The sequence below is a fragment of the Neolamprologus brichardi genome, chromosome 7, assembly GCF_056152115.1.
Source record: "Neolamprologus brichardi isolate AB-2024 chromosome 7, ASM5615211v1, whole genome shotgun sequence".
Lineage (NCBI taxonomy): Eukaryota > Metazoa > Chordata > Actinopteri > Cichliformes > Cichlidae > Neolamprologus > Neolamprologus brichardi.
This window is the reverse complement of record NC_142110.1, coordinates 12,936,167-12,960,584: the sequence shown is the minus strand read 5'-3', so window position 1 is coordinate 12,960,584 and position 24,418 is coordinate 12,936,167. Positions and strand designations below refer to the sequence as shown.

At 39.5% G+C, this 24,418-nt stretch overlaps 3 protein-coding genes across 6 annotated transcripts in view; 1 reads left to right on the top strand and 2 right to left on the bottom strand.

Annotated features, from left to right (window-relative positions):
* Nucleotides 1-368: 368 nt before the first annotated feature.
* On the bottom strand, nt 369-13,822 carry etfa (electron transfer flavoprotein subunit alpha). Its single transcript, XM_087843122.1, has 12 exons — nt 13,688-13,822; nt 11,586-11,735; nt 6,016-6,097; nt 5,583-5,665; nt 5,260-5,359; nt 4,998-5,108; nt 4,748-4,849; nt 4,549-4,617; nt 4,375-4,457; nt 3,134-3,199; nt 2,207-2,287; nt 369-851 (listed from the first exon to the last, which is right to left on the bottom strand). Exons 1-12 carry the CDS (start codon nt 13,724-13,726, stop codon nt 816-818), a joined length of 1,002 nt encoding a protein of 333 aa, XP_087699248.1. The 5' UTR covers nt 13,727-13,822; the 3' UTR covers nt 369-815.
* A 1,642-nt stretch (nt 13,823-15,464) lies between these two features.
* Nucleotides 15,465-19,749, top strand: isl2a (ISL LIM homeobox 2a). Of its 2 annotated transcripts, none has more exons than XM_035907186.2 (6): nt 15,465-15,720; nt 16,162-16,351; nt 16,749-16,963; nt 17,352-17,638; nt 18,457-18,624; nt 19,069-19,749. In XM_035907186.2, exons 1-6 carry the CDS (start codon nt 15,528-15,530, stop codon nt 19,183-19,185), a joined length of 1,170 nt encoding a protein of 389 aa, XP_035763079.2. In that variant the 5' UTR covers nt 15,465-15,527; the 3' UTR covers nt 19,186-19,749. The 2 variants fall into 2 exon arrangements, with proteins under 2 accessions (XP_035763079.2, XP_006789397.2); XM_006789334.3 differs by having other exon boundaries at nt 16,704-16,963.
* A 1,369-nt stretch (nt 19,750-21,118) lies between these two features.
* Nucleotides 21,119-24,418, bottom strand: part of scaper (S-phase cyclin A-associated protein in the ER) — a 59,223-nt gene continuing 55,923 nt past the window's right edge. For all 3 annotated transcript variants that reach the window (XM_006789335.3, XM_006789338.3, XM_006789337.3), the window contains 3 exons: nt 22,993-23,184; nt 22,083-22,131; nt 21,119-21,844 (listed from right to left, as the gene is read on the bottom strand). In XM_006789335.3, the coding sequence (XP_006789398.1) occupies nt 21,747-21,844; nt 22,083-22,131; nt 22,993-23,184 (339 nt within the window). In that variant the 3' untranslated portion in view covers nt 21,119-21,746. The remainder of the gene's footprint in view (nt 21,845-22,082; nt 22,132-22,992; nt 23,185-24,418) is intronic.

Sequence of the window (24,418 nt, the reverse complement as noted above, 5' to 3'; positions counted from 1 at the left end):
ATCTAAATTCTGTGAGTGAAGAAAGTGCAGAATCCTTTTGATTGATGGATGATTCGTGTTGAGTTTTTATCCAGATGCCATGACTGGAAACCCACCAAATCCAGCTGAGTCAATGTCTGAGATTTTGCAAACTATGGGATGACCATCACTCGACAAGCTAACTGAAAAACCTACCTACACATGACATATTTCACACAATTCAGGTCCATCTTTTTTTCCTTTGTATTACTTTAATGTTTGGAAGTTGTGTAAATATTTCAGATTGGGTTTGGTCATCTAGTCACAGCTCAAAAACAGCGAGGGACTCGAAAGCTAGAATAAAATGCTGAAGAGGACAGAATAGCATGAACCTCTCAGATTTGCCACCATATTGCAAAGTCTGTTTATTGTTCTGTCAACAGGCACTTTCTATCTTGATCATGGAAAGACATCATTGCAAAATGAACCCAATAAAGTGAAAAACATGGCAAGTTAATAAAACAAGTCATTAGTGTCAATTAAATAAACTTTCTAAGAGCATGTCATTAGTCACATAACCTCTAAGTCAACACAAAGAGCTACATCTTAGTAGAAGGAATCACAGAGCTGAGAATTTCCAAAGATCTCCTTTAATGTCCCAGAAAGTTACATACAAATAACACATGTACTACCGTAAGCAAAAAAAGGAAACCTCCAGCCAAAAGGTAAGTACAATGTATTCACTGAGAGTAACGGAGAGAAGATGATGAAATTCTCTGCAAGCAGGACTCGCAGCTTTAAATATTTCTTAAGGTGGAGACTGGTCGTTCTCAGATTCTGGTGGAGTTTGTCTCTCTTCACTTGCTGAGAGCTTCAGTCATCTCAGGAACAGCCTTAAAAGAAAAACAGTGAAGACATTTAGTGTTGGTCCACTATTTTGCACTAACACTGTTCAACAAATGCATTGCATTACATTTCTCAGCTGCAGCCCTTTCAAGCCATTTCTGTTCTTCATTTATCACCAGTGACGTAATTCCCAGGTTTATTTGAAGATAAATGTTAATAAGAACCTGTCATCATTTTCCCCAGAATAATCCATATCACAACATTTAGGAGTTTATTAGGCAAAGGACGCTGCATGTTGGTACTCGGAGATTTATCAATAGTACAGCAGGCTGCAGATACTGAAACATTCAATGATGAATTCAGAAAGACTTCTGGCCTAAAAAATAAATAACAACCCTGATAATGTAGTCTGTACAGTTTAGAAAAAACAGATTCAAAGGCCTCTTTTAGCTGCTAAATATAAGTGCAAGGCTATTAAAATTGTTGTTCTGGTGAGCTTTCACATCAGAATCAGACCCTAGTTCAGTCCATATGGGGTAACAAACCTTTTTTTGTCACATACACAATTATACAGAGTACAACATGTAGTGAAATATGTGTGTCGGAACTGCGGACAGGCTGCAGACATTCCAAGGCTTGGTTTCTAGCATGGGGGGGTCAGCCAGGACCCTTACTGATACTGGGTGGGAATCAAACTTGTGACTCCCACTCCGAAGGTGTGTAGTCTTACCACTACACTACCCAGCTGGGTATCAATTCACCATTTGGAGGCAGTAGTAGAAAGCCTATCCATTTTAATCAGTTATCTGTGGAACGATCACACGTAAGATGATCTCATTGCCCGGTAGGTCGCAACTCTGCTGCCACAAGCTATTATTACTAATCACTGCTACAGAGTTGGTCAGGACACCTGGGCTGCTCAGGCACTACTGAGGACCTAAATAAAACATGATCACCAGGACACAAATGAAAACAGACTTTTGCAGGCAGCACTGGACTCCACTGAGTCATGCTAGTACACCTGGCTCGCCATCCCAAAGTATCAGCTAGACACCTGAATGCAACTGAGCATATAAGAGGCCTGGCAAGCAGAGGCTTTAAAACCACGCTGAAGCCAACTTCTGTAAGCTATTGATCTGTTTTTATATCTTCTGATATCAGGAGAGTTATAGCTTGCACTCTCCTCAGATTAATTCAAGAATTTAATAATTCAACGGTTGCACATTTCCATTAGGTGGAATAAGGCATCATGCAAAATTTATCCAGGAGAGAGCAAATGTTATATTCTGGCTATCACTCACGACTCGAGAAACATACAAAGTAAATCCAGGCATTGCTTGGTTGCTTCCTAATGTGGGATCATAGTGACATCATTATAGCCATATCAATCCCAGAGGCTTACTTTGAAAAGATCGGCTACCAAACCGTAGTCAGCCACCTGGAAAATAGGAGCTTCAGGGTCCTTGTTGATAGCAACAATAGTCTGAAGTGGGGGGGAAAAGACACAAACAACCAAAATGTTACATTTATGTTTCTTTAGATTTTACTTTAGTTTTCACAATGGACACAGAAAACGGACTGTTTAAAAAACAAAGTTGTGAACGGGCAGACTTTAATATGATGCTTCACTCCTGACACAATTTTATGATTTTGCAATTTGTTTTCCGTCTTTTTTTCTTCATGTTCCACAAGAATACAACCAAAATACAAACAAGCTGGTAGCCAGTTGTGCAGAGTCCCGTCGAGCGATGCCCATTGAAAGAGACTGCCAACATGTTACCATCAGTCAGAATCAATCTGTCTGCATTTATAAATTAGATGATAACTATTTGCAGACATTCAGCATTCTCTCTGGGAGCGACTGCAGTCACTCCAAATGTTTGCAGAAAGGATGCCGTCTATCAGGCGAGATGAGGCCTGTTGTTCGTAGTATTTTAATTTATTTATTAAAATATCAATATTTGATGTCCCTGTATTGATCCAACATCGCCAAGCAAAATATCATTCTATTTATGCATTTAAGATGTATTGAATTTTTCCTCCCACTGCTAACATAAAAGATTCAAGATATAAACAAGGCAAAAACAATTAAAACCCACAGCAAAGGTCAGAATCATCTCAGTGGGTATTTTGAGCATAACCATACCAGGTAAACATGTTTTTGGATCACAATGTTAAGTCACCAGAGAACACCAAGTGCAACTTTATCATTTTTAAAATTTAATATTAGAAGTGAAACTTTCCATTCTGTTTATTACAAACTAACAAAGTTAAGAGAAGAAAATCAGAAAAATAGAAAATGGAGCACACACCACTCCAGTGACTTTACCTTGCTATCCTTCATTCCTGCCAGGTGCTGGATGGCTCCTGAGATACCAACAGCAATGTACAACTCCTGTGAACATGAAAAGCACAATACAACCAGGCAAATGTTATATGTGTTACATGCTTAGGATCTGAAGTTTAAGCTCAAGGCTAGGCCATGGACTCTGGCTGCATAGTGTCTAGATGAGCCTGGAAAGGGTCGGCCATTACTACATCTCCTGAACCTTCCTTGGAAGAACGCTCCCAACCATTTTAATACCATATGAATATTTTAGTTCAGGGTTATTGTTGCACTTGGAAGTTTCAGAGGATAAGAACATCATTCTACAAACGTGATTGACTACGTTCTACCAGTCAGATGAAAAATCACATAAACTGCAGGTTTCCATTTCCACAAAGCAAACAGCACATTTTTTAAAATTAGTTTGTCATTCCAAATGGAGTTTTTTTTATTTATATCTTAATAACACAATAATGACTTTATGTCAGTCAGCCAGAGCCCTTTTCACACACAGCTCTAACTGATTCCAATTAGTCAGATAAATAAATTAAGATAGACATACAAATCTCTAGACAGACATGTTTTATACTGTTTCGCCAATACTGCCAATTATTATTATTATTTTAAACCCTAAAACTCTGATATAGAGCAACATCAGAACTCTGATTACAGAAATGATTCCAGGACACCTGACTCTGATGTTTACACTAAACCGTATGATAACATTTGCTTTAATTGGCATAGGAGAGCTTATCTTACATGAATAAAATGAATCACTAAACATTCTTAGATTGGTGGGGTGAATAAACTAACCAGATTTAGACTGTATTTAATTAACTAAGCCAAATTCCAAATGCTTGTCATAACATTAAAAAAAATCTAATTTGGACAGTCTGGACTGGTCTGGGGCTCTGACCAGACATCCACTGCACTCCATTTTAATGGATCAGCTAAATCATTTAGGCGCCTGAAATGTGCCATCATGTATATTTTGTGAGGCCTAATGTGTGGGTAATCACAGCTGGGGTAACCTGACAGAATCACATAATGGGAAGTTAACCTTTTTATTTAAAAAAAAAAAGAAAAAAGAAAAAAAAAGGGAATAGCAGCCATCATAATCATAGCAATTTGCTAGATGAAGGCTAACAGGCATCAGTCAAAAGCAAACTTACACAGACTTTGTCCCCTTTTAAACCTTAATTTTCACTATAACCAATCAAAAATAGTTTGTTTTGTTAACCTACCGGTGCTACAATTTTGCCAGTCTGTCCAACCTGCATGTCGTTAGGGACGTAGCCAGCATCCACTGCAGCTCTGGATGCACCAACTGGAAAAAGAACATTTTGCAATTAAAATGGGGCCAAAAAAAGCAACCAAGCAAAGTGATAAATGACCCAAACTTTCCCAGAATAGAATACCTGCAGCATTCAGTTTGTCTGCAAGGTCATAAAGCAACTTGAAGTTTTCTCCACTCTTCAAGCCCCTACCTGAGGGAGGAAAAAAGAAAGGAAAAGAGAAACCATTAGTCTACTGTGCACATTGTTAAACTATACAATAGCAAGTCTATGTTACAAACAAATATTTTGCCAAATTCAAACTTCAACAGTTTATGCACACCTCCTGACACCACAACTTTAGCACTTGTCAGCTCTGGACGGTCACTCTTTGTCAGACTCTGTTTCAGCCACTCAGAAATTCCAACCGGAGAGGAAGCAGACACTGCAGATCAGACAAACCAGTAACAATAAAAAAACAGTAACAAAAAACAAACAAATTTCAAACATAAAAACAAATAAGGTGCTGTTGAACATCATCCAAAATTTCACCTAGTTTCTAAGCGTAAGGATAAATCTGTAAGCTACTACACCTTCTTCTGATGCAGCACCCCCTCCCTCTGTTGGAGCTGCTTCAAAGCAAGTCCCTCTGATGCTGAAGACCTTGATCGGCTCGTTGCATTTTACGGTGCTGAGGGCATTTCCTGTTTAATCCCAACATTTAATTAGATGACTACATTACAAAAAAGCTGACTTCCATTATAAAAGCGAAAGTCAAACTGATGCAGTTCAACAAATCTGTAACTCAATGAGAATGCTAGATCTCAATATCATAACATGCTTACAAAAGATTACCTGCATAGATGGTCCTAACAAAAGTATCTGAAGATTTGACTTCAATAATATCTGAAACTGGGGCAACGTCCAACTTGGCAGCCACTCTGGGAAGCAGGTTCTACAAAAGAGGAAGGCAGCCACAGTATAGTTCACAGAGATGTTGCTTGGCATTTTGTTCACAGCAGGATTTTCACAAAATAACATCAACTAAGAGCTTCTGATTTCAGTTAAATATACACAATAGAATATTAGTTCATTTAGTGAGTAGACAAAAAAATAAAAGAGTAATAAAATACAGAAATACAAGTTATACGAGCATCATTTGTCTACTGTGGATTTACCTTTCCGAAAGCTGAGGCACCAGCACAGATGTGAGTGAAGTTGAACTGCTTTTGTGTCTGCAGGATAAGTGGAGTCAACTCCTCTAATAAAACAAACAAATCAGAATCAGCATACTTTATTAATACGTAAGGAAATTATGTGGGTTACAGTAGCTCCAATACAGTAACATTAACAGAAACAGACTAGACTGTTTAACAATACAATATGTTACAGATTTCGGAAATAGCACAATATATACAAATCACTCAATAATAAATAGTCCGATAGCAGAAACAACATTAGGCAGATGGCATACTACGAATGCTGTGACACCTGTTCTTAATCTCTTAACCATATGAGCGGTTAATTAAATACATTATTACGCTCTGTGCAAGTTAATTACCACATCACTCAGAGACTGACAAATATTTAAAAAAGAAGCGCCAACAATACCTGGTAGGCCACCTTTGTAAGAATCATGTTGGGCCACCAGGACCTTCTTCACACCTTTCACTTTGCTGATTTCCTCTGCAACCTGAAAACACAGAAATGACATCCAACTTTCTTTGTGCATATCTTCGTGTGCAGCAAAATACACACTACAACATCCTACTCCAATAGTGAAGCACAAACACACCAACAATAGCAGAGGTGATCCATGCCTGCCTTTGTTGCGTTTTGTTTTACTTTGTTGTTCAATAAAGGGGGGAGGGAAGCTGAATTTAGTCTCCATCTAAGCCATAGGTGTCAAACTCTGACCCGCGGGCCAAATTTGGCCCGCAGCCTAATTACATTTGGTCCACGAAGCCATACCAAATTACTATTAGAGCTGGCCTACTGGTATTATACAGCTAATATATATATTGTTTAGTATTAAGCTTTGCTTGTTCCATATTCAGTTTTCCAGCAAAACGTATTTGAGTCCATAAGAAAAGATTCATTCTTATATCTGGAGGAAGATATTTTTTTTTCAATAAATATTAATGTTAGCCCGTGACTTTGTTGCAGTTTTGAATTTTGGCCCACTGTGTATTTGAGTTTGACACCCCTGCCATAAGTCATTGTTGATTTTGTCTTCACTCTCCATCCCCTGCAAAGTTGCACCTGAGATTCTGCGGCTGCTCGCTGAAGAGCTGACAGATAAGATCTTTACTTATCCTCTGCATCCTTACCCTATCACCTCTGCCTCCCACAGGGCGCCAGCCTGCCCTGTTGAAACACTATTTTTTTTTCAGTGTTTCAACTGAAAAAATAGAATGCCATTGATCAAAAATAGAATGCCTTTGATCCAAAGTAGAATGCCTTTGATCCCTTGTGATGTCATCATCTTGCTGAGAGAAAAAACCCTTAAATAGAAGCTTTGCTCTGTTAAACTTTGCTGCTCAACGGACCTTGACCTGACAGTAAGCAAACCCTTTTGGAGAGTTTTGAGAGAATTTCGCGTTACTTAGCAATTAACTGACCAAGCCGACACATTTCACCATGTCAGCTAACCCATCCTTCTGCTCAAATGAGCTTGGAATAGTTAAAGGGAGCATTTTGGGAAACCACTACAAGGTAGAGGCTTTCCTTGGAGAAGGGGGCTTTGGTATTGTAGCCAAATGTCGTGATACCATGACCAACCGAGCTGTGGCTATTAAAGTCAACAAGAGCGACCCTGATATTCTGCAACAGGCAAAACTGGAAATTTTCATCCTGGAGCAGCTGAGAAGGTTGGATCCAGATGCCGCCAACATTGTTCAATGGAACGGCTTTTTCCACGAAGGGGAGCAGGTTTGCTTAAAGTTCGAACTCCTTGATCAATGCCTGTGGGACTACATACGGGACCCGAATAACCGGCATCTCCCCATAAGCGAAGTCAGGCCAATTTTAGGTCAACTCACAAATGCTCTGTCCCACCTGGGTTCTGTGGGAATAGTGCACGCTGACCTCAAACCTGGAAACATCATGGTTTGAACTCCTCGACCTGGAGACAAGATACATAAAACTAACGCGTCTCGATGACCTCGAACAAGTAATGATGTTTAGAAGAGGACCTGAAAATGGCCAACGTTTGTTTGTAAGCTTAATTAAACAGATGTTGGCCTTGGATGCAAACCAGCGCATAACACCGTCGGAGGTTCTCCGGCATCCCTTTTTCAACCCTAAGAGTTCCCCTTGCATTGACATGAGTGCTGAAAGACCACAAAACCCTGTGGTCTTTCAGCACCCTTCAAACTTGAAATGCAAGAGATCAGAGAAAATCAACTGCAGTTGTCAAAACTCGGTTGAATTTTCTCAGCAAGTATTCGCCCACACGTCAGCCAGCCCATCCTTCAGCTCAGATGAGCTTGAAATAGTTGAAGGGAGCATTTTGGGAATCCACTACAAGGTAGAGGCTTTCCTCGGAGAAGGGGGCTTTGGTATTGTAGCCAAATGCCGTGATACCAAAACCAACCAAGCTGTGGCTATTAAGGTGAACAAGAACCGCACTGATATTCTGCAACAGGCAAAAAAGGAAATTTTCATCCTGGAGCAGCTGCGAAGGTTGGATCCAGATGCCGCCAACATTGTTCAATGGAACGGCTTTTTCCTTGACAGAGAGCGGGTTTGCCTGAAATTTGAACTCCTCGATCAATGCCTGTGGGACTACATACGGGACCCGAATAACCGGCATCTCCCCATAAGCGAAGTCAGGCCAATTTTAGGTCAACTCACAAATGCTCTGTCCCACCTGGGTTCGTTGGGAATAGTGCACGCTGACCTCAAACCTGGAAACATCATGGTTGTAAATCGCTATGAGTCTCCAGTCAAAGTCAGACTTATAGACTTTGGCCTCGCATGTCCTGCGTCTGCAGTGATGCCTGGTGACCGTGTGGGCACAGTTGGTTATAGTGCACCTGAGGTTATGCTTGGCCTTCCTTACAATGAAGCAAGTGACATGTGGTCTCTGGGGCTGGTGGCTGTTGAACTTGTTACAGGGGTGCCACTCTACCCTGGAAAAAAATATTATGATGTTTTGAAATTCATCATAGAGACTCAGGGTCAGCCACCAGATCATGTTCTCGATCCTGGCGTGTACACTGAAGACTATTTCACAAAAGACAACTACAACCAACAACGCTGGACATTTAAGACCGCCCAACAATTTAAATACGAGACAGGATATGAATCTTTGGAGACAAGATACATAAAACTTAAACATCTGGATGACCTCGAACAAATAATGATGTTTAGACGAGGACCAGAAGATGGCCAACGCTTATTTGTCAGCCTAATTAAAGAGATGTTGGCCTTGGATGCACACCAGCGGATAACACCCTCTCAGGTTCTACGGCATCCCTTTTTCAACCCTGGCCTCTCCAACAGGTTCCCAAGTATCAACATTGAAAAACCATACAGAGTCAATCTCCAGCATGGCATCTTCCACCCTGGACAAAAGTGATAAAAACACAAACTGGGGTTGGAAAAGGATATTAACAGCAAATTACACTGGAATTATTAATTAAGCTGCTCCAATAATTATCACTTTGGCTTTTTTTTTTTTTTTTTTTTAATTTTCACTCCCCCCCACCCCAACCAGTCGTGGCGTGGCGGAGGGCTGTCCCTTCCTGAGCCTGGTTCTGTCGAAGGTTTCTTCCTTTTTAAAGGGGGTTTTTCCTTCCCACTGTCGCTAAATGCTTGCTCATAGGGAATCTTCTGATTGCTGGGGTGGCCAAAACTCTAGGGGAACTAGCAATTCTTGTGAAAATTTAAAAAAAAGAAAAGCCTACCAATATTCAAAGCAGAGCAGCGGACACCTTACCATCACATCAGTCCTTTAATCCGACCTAAAACACCATGTTTACAGAAATAAATTCCATACAAATTGGAAATAAATTGTTGTTTTTGATTGTTTATAAATATATAGTGCTACCCTTCAGCCTCCTAGTAGACATACCTGTGTTATAAATGTGAAACTCCTCCGATTTTCAGAAAAGTTGACCTCTGACCTTGAAGTCAAGGTCACTGAGATTTAAGCTTCACAGAGTTTTTCAGTAGATGCAACCATGGTATTGATTTGAAAAATCTACACAATCACAAACTTGGATGTCCACAGCGCCTCGCAATATACCAAAGATTAAGAGGTGGTTTTTTGTAGGTTTTTATAAAGATTACAAAACACAAATAACAAAAATGCCAACGCTATTGTCATTTTTGACAACGCTATTTTGATGTTGTCTAATGTAGTGCAAAAAAAACAAAACAAACCCAAAATTTAATAAATAAAGTAAATAAGGTGTATACTACATAGTATACAAAATTTTAGTGGTCCACAATGGGGTCAATGAACAGAATGAAGGAAGTAAGTCTTTTATATGACAATGGTGTGAAAAAGCATTTTTCCAATTTATTTGTATGTTTGTCACACTTTAACATTTCAGATCATCAAACTTTTTTTTTCTTTTTTATGTAAAAAGAAAAATCCTTTAACTGTCCAGTTTTCTTGATGTTATGATGCTTCTACGACTGGTTTGTCATTAATAAATCAGACTTTGGCTGCTGCAGCAGAAAAAGACAAAGAGAAAATGTAATCACACAAATCAGAAGTGCAGATTTACACTTTACCTGAAACTGAGCAAAAGTGCGTTTTAAATAGGTTAATGAATATTAAGTAATATAGGCTAGATGTCTGGACATTACTAGTTTCATTTGGGCCTTCTGGGCCATTAGTCCTCGGGCTTATTGCCAGTTACCAGTCAAATAGCTTGTGTATTTTATTATCTTAGTGTGTTAAAGATTCTAGTTCTTATTCTGGTCAAATTGTGCTTCATTATTTGTTTACAGCACAGCTACAGTTCCAGGTGACTTCAAGTCAAAAGGATACTACATGTCAATGGCCAGCAGCCTGTATTCAGTTTGAATATTGCAGTAAATGTACCTGGATCTGTTTCTATTGGGTTGTGAATTTGGTCTCACTGTTACATCCAACTTTTAGAGTGGGATAACGACAAAAAGAAACAAGAGAGAAGGGATTTGTAGTTAGAAATCCAAAGTTGCTTCTGTTTTGCCCACTCACATTGATGATGATTTCACATCACTGAGCAGGTTATCAAATGTGGACAGAATGTTAGCAGAATCTGATAAATTCTCATAAGATTCTGTTTCTGTGTCATTCAATACGATGTGTTTATGTGTGACATACTGATATGAATCATAGTATCTTATGGAATTCCAAAAATGGCTGCCAGGACAGCTGCCACCACACTGATGTGACACACTACAAATCAACTCTTTGATGCTCTGTGCTGAGTCTGCACAATAACCTGCACTTAAACATTCATTTATATATCACGTGCACATATACACATACTGTCCCTCAAGAAGACACTGAGAAAAAATAAAGAATAACATTGAGACTGTAACTTTGCCATAAGTCATAGGTGTCAAACTCTGACACGTGGGCCAAATTTGGCCCGCAGCCTAATTACATTTGGCCCACGAAGCCATATCAAATTACTATTAGAGCTGGCCTACTGGTATTATATAGCTAATATATATATTGTTTAGTATTAAGCTTTGCTTGTTCTATATTCAGTTTTCCAGCAAAACTTATTTGAGTCCATAAGAAAAGATTCATTCTTATATCTGGAGGAAGATTTTTTTTTCAATAAGTATTAATGTTCGCCCGCGACTTTGTTCCAGTTTTGAATTTTGGCCCACTGTGTATTTGAGTTTGACACCCTAAGCGCTCCATGTACTTTTACATTAAACCCAATCAATTTTAGCTCTGGAGAGCTGGAGGAAGTGCTGAATAAAGCCTGTCCTACTGTGCCTGTGGCAGCAGGAGTGAGTCTGTAACTTTATCAGCACACCACCACTCTGGTCAGAACCAGATTTCCTGCTGTCAGCCACTTTTATTGCACCCTTAACAAGTTTGTCATCGGTTTAACTAATATTTACTTCACGTTTGCTCCGTAATGGCAACACAATATGTCGTCATTTTAGTTATTCAATTTACATGCACGCACACACATACTCTGCACATCAAAAGCTTTACCTACCTTTGCACAGTTTGTTCCAGCGACCAGACAGGACACCTCTCCTCCCACTTTAGTAGCAGCCGTAATGGCATTGAGGGTAATCGGAGTTAATTTTTCATTGTTGTGCTCTGCAATGACCAAGGTGCTTTGAAACCTTTGCAGGAGACCAGTCTGAAAACACAATCAGTCAACATGATAATATATCACTGTTTTGTTGGTTCTGCTGCCTAAAGATGTTAAAAATAAAATACATGCTTGGTAACATATGATTTCTGTATTCTTATCAAATTTGTTTTTCATTTGAAAAAAAAAAAGATAGATATTGCTACCTAAAATTGACCACAGACACCATAATCATCACAGCACAATCATCCTGAAGTAGTGTTGAGAAGAAAGGCTGAATTCACTTTATCTTCATTTCTACCACACAATCCAATGTCATAACAACTGACCAATGTCATGTGTTCAAGAGTGAGCAGTAAAATTGTATAACTGGCAAATGTCCTACATAATAATTTTTACCTAATACTTTACCTGTGTTTATACATGCATTATTTAGAATAAATGGTTGTGCATTAAATATTTTGATACAGAGTCTGAGATCATCTTTAGAAATAAATGCTGTGGGAAGGTGCACACATAATGTCCGGATAAAGGGCAAACAATTTTCAGTGCAGCCTCTAAAACGGCTGCATCTCACTCAGTCAAAGTAAAACAGGATGCTGCAAGCCTCATCTGGACATGACTTGACACAGTTAACCAGCCATGTGACGCAAAGGTCATTCAGATAAAGACCAGCAAATGGAGAAAAAGGACAGGCCATGTCAACTCAACCAAGGGTTCCCACAGAACAGTGTAAATATCTTTTTCCTGTGCAAAACATTATATGCACAATGCACAATAGAGCACTCGCAAAGGTTACACAGGACAGAAAATTATAGTTCCCACCTAAATTAAATGACAGATTTGAGTTTCGTAAACCTACCTATAAGTGCTCTGTCTTCATGACTTAACCTACTATGAGTTCAAGTTTCTATCAGGTTTGATGTATTTTAGAGGATTTGTGTCAGATCCAAAGAATTTTTAATAATGAATCTATAGCATACACGTGAAAAATAACACAAAACATTTGCAAAACTTTATAAATACCTTGCAATCAATAAATGCTAAAAAACACTTCCTCAATTCTTTTACTTTACGGCAATGTATACCCACTACAGCCTGTACATACTTATAGTTATAGCATATTCATAACATACCTTCATACCGTGTACATTGTAATATAACCATAATAGAACCATTTTTGTAACCTCATACCTATAACAGACCCATTTCTGTAATATATCTATATCACGGCTAAAGCACTTCTGGATGGACGCAAACTGCATTTCGTTGCCTTGTACTTGTGACATGTGCAATGACAATAAAGTTGAATTCTATTCTATGTTATTCTAGTCTATTCAGTGCAGGTTGGACCTGTGCAGTTTCAAGGTGATATAGGTGGTTTAATCTGGCAGATACTGGCCTGTGAAGCTAGATCAAGCTAGTTATTTTTGACATAATGAGTAAAATAATTAAGACATTTCTAAGTAACCCTTCCAAATTATCATTAACTATGGTAGGGCCTGTGAAGGGGAAGGGGAGGGGGGTTAAACAAAAACTGATTGGATAACAGGGAGAATCCCAAAATACAAAATACATAAGAAAACTACATTTTTCCTCCAACTTATTTCCTGCACATCTCACCAGACATAGGTATTTTTAATTTTGACTCTTTGGTAACACCTGCAAGTGGCAGTTTCGTAACCGTTTCATAAGCATGAGGCTAGCCAGGCTAGCACTAACTAGCTTTCGTTCCAAAAATATTAACTCCTTTTTAAGCTATTTCACAAAGTAGAGATAGTATGCAGAATTATTGTCGCATTATGTTAACTAATACTGCCACATGTTTAAATTCCTTGTAGCACACTTGCGTCTGGAAACGACAATGACCCGGGTAATGTGTAGCTAAGTCATAAAGCAAGCTAGTAGCTGCTGCAAAGAAACCAGCGTTTACTGTTAAAAACTGATTTAACCAATTAATGCAATGCCTCACTGTAAGTTAGTGTTAGCGTTATTCTTACCAAATGTTTCAGATTTGATTTGTTAAGAGCTCTATTCATCTTGGACCCCGAAAGCTACAGCTCCCTTCCAGTCCTGCAGACACAAAACTGTGCCAAAGGTCATCTGACGTCGGCGAGGAATTCTCGCGAGATAACTTCGATCAAGAACCGCAACTTCCGGCCAACGCTCTTGCTCCTCCCCCTCCCCTCTCCCTCTCTCTCCCTCTCTCTCTGTGAAGTTTAATCATATTGACAGAAATATTAAACACCAAAATAAATAAAGAAATAAAAAGAAGCTTTCTTTTTATGTTTTGTTTTCCGGGTCTTTTGTATTAAGTTAATATTTGTTTTCCTCTTCAAATCAAGCAGAAGCACATTTAACTCTGATTGGAGAGCCTCCGCTACTTCCTTATATATGCAAGTGCTGCGTAGAGAAAACGCAAAATAACAAAAATAAAGAATAATAGAATAAATTTCGAGACAGAAAGAAAGAATACATTTTGAATAAATATTATCAAATATTACCGAGATATACTCACACTTGATTCTTTGAAAACCTTCTTTTGTGTGCAGTTGGAGAAGTGAAAATAAAGTGAAAGAAAGTTTTTCTCCCCTTACTTTATTTTTTAAACACAAAAAAGTACTTGCAAAATGAAATTAGAAATATCTATAAACTCAGCGTGCGGTACACGAGTTCCATATGAGATGGAACTATGTCAAACTTCATTGTTCCTTTTAAATATTTTTTAAAATATTTTTTTAAACTACTTTGAATAATCATAATTTCTTACAGTGTACTCCTCTGTTGGACTACTGGGTCCTGACATTAAGGCAAATGTTACAGGTTATATGTAACACCAACCTGAACTCTAAGTGTAACTTGTTGGGGAGTTACAACGTGACTTAATGTAACTGCTCAATGGCAGTAGATGGCCTTCTTCAGCATAATTCTCTAGAAGAAAACCTCCAGGGGCATTAGAAAGCCCACGAGACTGACCAGACTAGAGAAATTCGTTTTTTTTCTTATTTGAATTTATAGGTGCAACTCAAGATACCCAAGAACACCTTACAAGCAATTGCATGCTAAAATTACCGTATTCATAAAATAACAGTTTTAAAAAAAACAGCGAGCACAGTGCTGCTTGATTAGGGCGGATGGTGGATATGAACTACCTTCATCCTGAGGTATACATATAAAGGACACCTTGCAGATTGCTATTATAGGACTTCTTTTCCACTAGAGCAAAACTTCAAGAGCTGTCCAAAGCAACGATCAAGATTTATGTTTCACTTCTCCAGCTGATTGATATTCAGCTGATCTATATTTCATCCAGTAGAGGGCTCCCTGCTGATGTGAGCATTACTTACTATGACAGCTTGAAGACAGGGTTGGAAAAACCACCTTATATGATATTTGCACAAAACAGCTACAGTTTAACCAAATAGGAAGAAAAAGAAGCAAAAGAAGAACTAGCTTTAAGGCTGTGTTTTCATTAAACCTTCAGATCAATATCACTTTAAACGCATCCTGCTAGCTTTAATAGCAAAAATCTCACAGCAGAAGCAAAAATTATAATCACATAAGAGTAGAGGAGATAAGGCCCGTGTGTACATTTTCAAGGCAAGGAATAGTAATATAATAATACTAATACTAATACTATACTAATACTATACTAATACTAATACTAAAAAGAAAAATCGCATACACACACACACACACACACACACACACGCTCCTCCTGCACACAAAACCAGCCCAAGAAGCCAATAGAATAGAAAGAGCAGGGGGTCTTGGAGGAGATTTGCATGGCACCCTCTCCCCGGACCCACAGACGTCCAGGTTTGCAGACGTCACTGGTCGATGATCTTTGTTTTCTCTCCACCTCTCGGAGGAGGAATACAAGTTTATCATCCAGCCCGGGACAGGACGGTCTCCTCTGCCTTTTGCTCCTCTTCTTCCTCCGTCTGTCGCCTTGCACTCGGCTATTTCTCCTGTATGGTGGATATCCTGCTCAACACTTCTTTCTTGGATGATATGGGGGATCATTCAAAAAGTAAGATTATTCCCTTTCTAATTCCCCTTCATTTTGTGCGTGCGAGAGGGTTTATTTGGACTTTTATGTCATTGACGCTGTTTAGACGCCTGGGTTTAATGATTAATCTCTTAATAATATTCAAGGCTTGCAGAATATTCCTAAAAATTTGCAAGAGATCCGTTTACAAAGCCTGTTCACACCTCACCTTTAACATAACTGGGCTATAAAAACGTGTGTGGTGGTCATGTTTTTTTAAACCCACGTCGTTATGCTTGGGGATATTTTTAGCCCCTGTGGCCTAATTATAATTATTCAGCAATATTCTTGGAATGAACCTACAAGCTTGATGTGATATGTACGCAATAGTTTCTCTTCTTAAGCTTGGCGTGGGTTTGAAGGGATGTCGTGAGGATTAAAAGAGCACATACGATCTTGCATTATTGCATTCCCACTTCACAGAGAAGTCAGGAATCGCAATGTGTGTGGGCTGTGGAAGTCAGATACACGACCAGTACATCCTGAGAGTGTCCCCGGACCTGGAGTGGCACGCAGCCTGCCTCAAGTGTGCAGAGTGCAACCTGCATCTGGACGAGACCTGCACTTGCTTCGTCCGAGACGGAAAGACTTACTGTAAAAGAGATTATGCAAGGTAGTAAGTCAGCAGAGTTTTCTGGATTTTCTTTTTTCCTTTTTTTATTTTTTAAAGAAACCGTTAAAAATACTGGTTATTTTTTATTTATTTTTTTAAAGGATGAGGCAAAATGATAAGTCCATCATGATGGGCTATATTAATTGCAAATGCACAGGTTAATTAAAGCCCAGAGCTCAGTCTGATTTGAGTTATAGACAGGGCTTAAAATTACTGTCCCTGTGAAGTTAAGCTAGTGCTCGTTTTGTTAGGATCGTGAAGTGAGACCAGCATCAGATTTAAGTCCAAATAAATAATAAGAAATATACAGAATTAATGCATGGGACCAACACATCTCCGTGATCCTCTGCAGGTTATTTGGCATCAAATGTGCAAAGTGTAACATGGGCTTCTGTAGCAGCGACCTGGTGATGAGAGCCCGGGACAATGTGTATCACATGGAGTGCTTTCGGTGCTCGGTGTGCAGCCGACACCTCCTGCCGGGGGACGAGTTCTCCCTGCGGGACGACGAGCTGCTGTGCCGGGCGGACCACGGCTTGATGATGGAGAGGGCCTCAGCAGGGAGCCCGCTGAGCCCGGGGAACATTCACAACAGACCGCTACACATCTCAGGTACAAGCTGGCTTATTGTTCACATACCAGGCACATTATTATTATTATTATTATTATTATTATTATTATTATTATTATTATTATTATTATTATTATTATTATTATTATTATTATTATTATTATTATTCACATTTGTATGTATCTATTAACCGGTTATGTGTATATACACCAAATCTATTTTTGACACATTCACTATTTCACGATTAATAGGCCTCCATATTTAAACTGACTGTGTTGATACCATTGGAGTATATTTGACCGTTTACAGTGATACCTGTCATAAGACATGGGATATTTGTATTTTTAAAGGCTTGTCTACTTTTGCCCCTTAATAATAAATAAAACATGCAGTTATTTAGTTTAACTTTTAAAATTTCCGTCTCCTTAGATCCAGTTTCGGTCCGGCACCCTCCACATCACCGGAACCACGTCCACAAGCCGTCCGAGAAGACTACCAGAGTGCGGACGGTGCTCAACGAGAAGCAGCTCCACACACTGCGGACCTGCTACAATGCCAATCCGAGACCGGACGCTCTGATGAAGGAGCAGCTGGTGGAGATGACCGGCCTGAGCCCCAGGGTGATCCGCGTCTGGTTTCAGAACAAGCGCTGCAAAGACAAGAAGAAGTCCATCCTGATGAAACAGCTTCAGCAGCAGCAGCACAACGACAAAACCGTGAGTAAACAAGTTCACCGGGGGGGAAAAAAACAAACGTTTTCAGTTGCAAATAATCTGACGTTTCAACACCTACAAACACAAGTCTACTTTGTAACTACTGCGCAGCAGCTTATCGTGGCAACTTTCATTTAAAGCAGGACAACTGAAGCCCAGTAATAACACGAAAAGGCAGTGCTGATGCTCATGACTAATGTATAACAATAACAAATTCATAGAAACGCTGATAATAAAAAAAAGACAAAAAGGGGGGAAAGTCACAAATTAAATCATTTAAAATAAGTGTATTTTATTTTACGGAATTGTAAAGGAAATGTCAATTAAACTAAAAAAATAATAACAATAATAATAAAGCTTTGAAACACGCTCCATATACTGCTATTTTGCAGGTTAAAATTATTATTATTATTATTATTATTATTATTATTATTATTATTATTATTATACGTGGATATTTCCTGCATTTTAGTTTGTTCTTTTTTAAAGCGTATGAGTTGTATTTTATTTATTTCCATTACGTTTTAGCTATTTGTTTATAAGCTATAAGCTAAAAACAAACAAACAAACAATGCGCCCCCCCCCCCCCACACACACACACACACACACAAAAGAAATAAAGAAAAACCCAACAAAAAAACCCCAAAACATAATAATGCAAAACGTAACAAAGGAAATAAACTAATAATTTAAACACATTGAGATTGGAAGGTTTTACTCGGCAAACAGCGCACTAACCTTTATCCCAGCTTTATCCATCCGCTGGCTAACGCATATTTGATTGAACTGAATATTTTGTATTTTTTTAATCTCTCTCATAGAATCTGCAGGGCCTGACAGGCACACCTCTGGTGGCAGGCAGTCCTATCCGCCACGACAACACCGTGCAGGGGAATCCTGTGGAGGTGCAGTCCTACCAGCCTCCATGGAAAACCCTCAGCGACTTCGCCCTGCAGACCGATCTCGACCAGCCTGCTTTCCAACAACTGGTGGGATTGAACGTCATAAATTATACTCAAAATGTTGAAATGGCATGAAGGGTGCTGCTTACATACATGCGCAGACAGGGGGAGGGTAAGAGCGAGACCTTAGTGATGAAAGACATTTATATAAAATTCACAGTTATAAATGGCTTTATCCATCAGATTGGAAACATTTAAACGCAAAATGCATGTTTTGTGTGTATCAAGTCACTTGATCTGGCGGTCATCTTATCGAAGATGGGGATTCGTGAGATTATGCGAGGAATTTGGGCCTATAGTTTTAAATGGATTCATTTCATACTTTTAAATTTTTAAAAGTATGAAATGAATGAAATGTGTGTATATAAAGATATATTTAAAGGCTCCATTCACACATGTTGAAGTCTCCCTAATGTGGTTAAAAACGTAAGACATTTCCCTGCTGAATTGAATATTTCCCCCTTTTGGCAGGTGTCTTTCTCTGAAGCGGGCTCTCTGGGGAACTCCTCGGGCAGTGATGTGACCTCTCTGTCGTCTCAGTTGCCGGACACTCCGAACAGTATGGTGCCGAGTCCCGTGGACACGTGAGGAAGTACCGGGATCAGCTGGAGGCACCGAGCTGCAGGAATGCGCAAAAACCCTCAGTGACATTCAAAGAACGAATATAACAGCCAGAATGGATTTTGCTGGAGGATCATTTCATTCAAGTCCCCTTTGGAGGATTTGAGGTCTGACTGTTCCCTGTACATCTAGGTATCTGATCCCACTCTCCTGCCCCATGACACTTCGGCAGGACACGCAGCTGTTCATGGACATTCTGGTTTTCGAGCTATATATGGGACACCTTGCCTTCACAACGCCCACACCTGAACTGAACACAACGGGAATATATGGTGGGATTTAAACACGGGAGCCTGCTCTGGACGTCCGAACGCTAATACTTACAGTATGTTTTAAAGGAAAAAAAATACAAGCTGTGTAGATGTGCATGATTTCCACGTTCACTATCGACTATTGTAAATTATTGAAACAGATAAGAGAGAGATGCGCGCTGTTCGCGGTTCCTCCAGAAAAAAATAAGTTATTATTATTTATTATTGAAGGCAGACATGGCTGGACTTAACAATAAAGGGACTGATTATTGCATGCAAACTCCATTTGTTCCATAAACATTCAGAAGATTTTAATTATGGTCAGTGAAAATAAATCAGTTTTATGGGAAATGACAGCGCATCTGCTGCTTATAAAGTGTGACTTTGTTTAAAGTGGGGATTGATCTGGAAAAGCTCAGGGGAAAAAAGTGGTGCAAAAAAAGGAGAAAAACTCACACTCCTTCGGCCAGTTCAATCTTTCAGTTTTACACATGTTCTTGCTTCTAGAGGTGCAAACCTCCATACCGTGAGGCAGGAGCCTGCAACACTGAATCTGCTTATATTTAGCGTTTCTGCGCCAAGTGGATCAGTGACTGATGGTTGACAACATATTATTATTAGGCATTTGGCACATGTATCACGGTTCACTGAGTGAGACACAATAGTCTGCGGCTTTTTAATCTGACTTGATATGTTTTTATGGCTTTGAATGTTTACACTGGCTATATGAGTATTAATGCGCTCCTCCTTAGCCTGGGGCTGAAATTTATAGCAAATTGTGCGTAATGTTATGTTCCAGTTATGGTGATAAAATGATAAAAATCGAGCTTTTTTAGGGGGAAAAGTGCAAAGAAAAAAAAAAGTAAACCATTACAACCATGTGAATCCCCGTGGTTAGGCTACAAGTCTAGACAGAGGACAGGCTTCGGCGGCCCCCTTATCTACATCTGGCATCACCTGCAAAGGATACGCTGAATGGGCCCAAAACAAAACGCGCAGCGCTGAGGGGACTCCCAGCCTGCGGACGCATTCTGGCGTGTCTTGAGTTTATTTTCATTCCAGTAGGAATCCTGAGCGACAAATAGCCGCTGGACAAGAGAGCATACAGGTCAAGCCGTCACTGACATCCTACACCCGCTACAATTTGTCGGGGAGGATCTTTTCTTTTCTTTTCTTTTTTTTTTAAAAAAAAATCACTGAAGGAAACGAGATCTGATTAAAATGAACAATCCCGTTACCTGCTGGTAAATATTTAAAAGTGGCAAATTAGATACAGCAGTGGTAACTATTTATTTAATATTAAAAAAGGCTATAGGGTGATATAACCTGTGGATTTTAACAGGGATTATCTTGTAACCGATCAGGACAACCTAATCTTGCAATGTCAAGACTGCATTTCCGCACAATTAAGTGAGTCTAACCTGTAGATTGCCGCATTTCAGTTTTTTCTTCTTGTAGTTCGATTTGGGCAGCTAGATCCAAAAAACCTCTATATGTCGCAACCAGTTCATATGTACTCGTGTGTCGTCAACGATAGCTCACATTGGGCATCATCATCCAACTCCATAGGAAGCCAAATTAAAGGTGGACATGGAGTTTAAATACATCTGCTCATTGTGAACAGAAAAAAAAAATCTGACACCACATAATCACATATATTTATTTTATTTTTGATTACAAACTCAATAAATTATATTAATTTGTAAGTTCCTCCTAACAAAAAGTGAATGAACAGGAAAAAAATTTGAAATTTAAAAAATAGAACCTTTAACACATATCAGGAATCAAGGCAGGGCATTTTTTTTTTAAACTGGCATTATGTAGACTACAGAACATTCTAGTAATTCACATTCAACCAAATAATACACACACACACACAGTATAGAAGAAAACGTTTGGCAAATTATATATTACAGTATAAGTAAGTACTTCATGTTTAGATGGTCACTGCTGTAAGCTTGACTGTCTACAAACGGAACAAACAGAAGTAAATGGCTTATTTAGACGTTAAATGAAGTAGTTGTGTGCATGTTCTCACTGAAATGTACAAATAAGACATTTTGTGCAAATTCCTCTTAAACAACAGAATGACTTTCAAGAAATCAAACTAGATGCACAAATATACAAGGCTTCTTTCTTTCTTGTACATCTGACACAGTTTGAAGAACATATCTTTTACTCATGTGCAAAAACAAAAAAATAGCTGAAAACATCTCCACATCTTAGTGTCTTTTCTAACGATTAATACAGTGCTTTGTCATCACGTTTGCAGCACCATCAGTCCTCCTGCTTTTTGAGGAAAAACTGCAGTGCTGAATCCCACTGATCTCTTGGAAAGCGGTTGGACAGTTCACAGAAATCCAGTGGCTGAAAAACTGTAGACAGAAACAGAAATCCTTTTAAAACCCAGTGTAGAATTTCACAAAAACAAGTGGGTGCTGAAATTCTTCACGAAGACATTTTTATGAATCCTTTTAACAAAAAAAGAAAAAAGAAAAAAAAAGCACATAACAAAACAGATCAAACGAATTGCAGATATGGTTTTAACCACCCCATGATATTAAAATATTTCTACACAACTAAAAATTTACTGAACTAAACTAAAGAACTTACCCATTTTACTTGGTTTATTGTCTGAATCCTTCTCCTCTGATGCACAATCCTAAGAGAATACAGAGGCTTTAGTATCATCATACAGTGCACTGCAGATTATCCAATATGAGTAATATCTGAATCAATTAAAATCAAAAATGTTCTCGTTGCAATTTACTCAGTAAGCTAAACCACTCCGGATTAAATCGTTCCACTCTGAGGAATGTTCCTGAGGTTAACACAGAGATGAGGGCAGCGGGGCGAGACGCCATGTGTTATTGCTTTGTTTGAAAGACGTGACAATAGCTTGTCTCCCTCTGAATGGAAGTTAATCTGTGTCTAAACAGTGGAGCTTGCAGAGAGGTGAGGGGGCTTGTTGTCAGGAGGAAGATGAAGGAGACAAGCTGTTTACTGGGAGGTGAACCAGTGGCAGGTAAATCCAGTGTAAAGGAAACCGTTTGTCTTTGTAAAGCCCGGCCTGTTACTGATTCACCGGGGCCTGGATGAGCAGTCGTCAATCAGCTGATGCACAGGGGCTTCCTTATGGTGTGAATGAGATTAACTGGGTGTGGATGCTCTATTTAGAAGACTGGACTCATTTATAATACTTTCTGCATTTCTGCAAATTCCTCTTCACAAGAAATCAAACAGATGCACTGATATAAGGTTCAGATGTTATGTGTGTGTATGTTTACTACTCTTATTTTGAGAAACATACAAATCACTCATACAGTTTAATTAAGCTTGCATCTCTAAGAGGAATTTATGCCCTACATGTTGGTATATACTTTACGTTTTTATACACTGATGCTAAAGAGTAATTAGTGCTAAATGTATATATTCCAACACATATTAGTGATCAACAATTGTGTATTTAAGTTTTTAGTTTTTACAAAGCACAGTACAAGTGTGACAATGTTTCTATATTTACCTGAATGAATCTGGCCAGCAGCACGCAGCTCATCTCCTGCTGCAGGATGACCTTGTTCTCAGGGTTGTTGTAGCAGGCCGAGATGAGCGAGGGAAAGAGTACTCTGATGAGGCGTGGGTGGCTAAAGTACTGGAAGGGCAGCTGACACAGTTTCTGCAGTACGCTGGGCTGGCGGCCAGATTGCACTATCACCTGGAACACACAGGGAGCGGGGGATAGTCAGTCACCGAGCCAGTCGGTGGCACTGCTGGTTGTAAATCAACGCTCTGTACACCTCCCACATGTAAATCTGCCACTAAAAACAACACACCAACAGCCATTAGGAGGAGACCTGGGGGCGGTGGAGGGCACAGCCTCCCATGACACAATCACAGGCTATAAAACAATGATGGGATGTTTTGTTGCAAAAACGGTTATGGCGGAGCTGCTGTAACATGCACGAGGGGAAACGAGAAATGTGAAGCGATGTTGTCATTTGTGACTAAAACGTCACTTTCAAGTTTCGCGTTAAGGTCTTTAGCAGGAGGGAATCAGTGAAGGAGTGAAGCTCAGGTTGAGAGGGCATTAACAGGGCAACAGGGTGGGGTGGCGTGTGAAAGGCAGGCTCCACCGACAGCTTGGCCACCCCCACTTTAAGAAATGAGCAATACCATTAATGGCATTTTCACCAGGCTGACATCCTGCTCTCCATCACAGCCAGTCATTCTTACATCCGGACCACCAGTATTAAAACCAAATCACTCGCAGCCTCATTTGATTAGAAAGGTGGCTGCTGCAAAGAGAGGGGTCTCCGGCTAATGCTCTGGTCATCGCCCCTAAGCTCGGCAGGACCATCAGCACGCGGTCGAAAGCCGGGAGGTCAGCCTGTTAAAGCCTGGCTGGAAAAACATCCCGTGTTGCTTTACAGGTACAGACTCCGCGCCAATGGAAACCAGAAGGGCAAGGAGAGGTCCACGAGTCCCAGTGACATAAATTCACAAGATTTACAAGATTTTAAAAATACTCTCTGTAATACTCTTCCATTGGTTTCTCCTTTGATAATGCACTTTGAGTTCGAGCAGCCGGATAAACAAAGCGATAATTCATTGCTTTTTATCTGTTCAAGGTGAAGGTTCTCAGAGCTGGCCTCTACAGCGGAGTTCAAAGGGACACAAAACAGTGTCATTCCCCCATCATCATTTGTTTAAAGAATCCATATGGACAGTCTGAACTTTAAGGTAACACAAGTCCTTGAAAAGGGCAGAAGCAGTGAATTTGTCAACCTGAAATGTAAGCACTGAGAGAGAGCACGCAAATCATGTGTGCACTGGTGTGTATTACTATATCACTGAAAACCTTCTCTCAGTATCCGCAACACTTTTCACTCACTTTTTTCCCCCTAAGGAATTTGGGGACCCAGACATATCAATCCATTGACGAAAGCAAA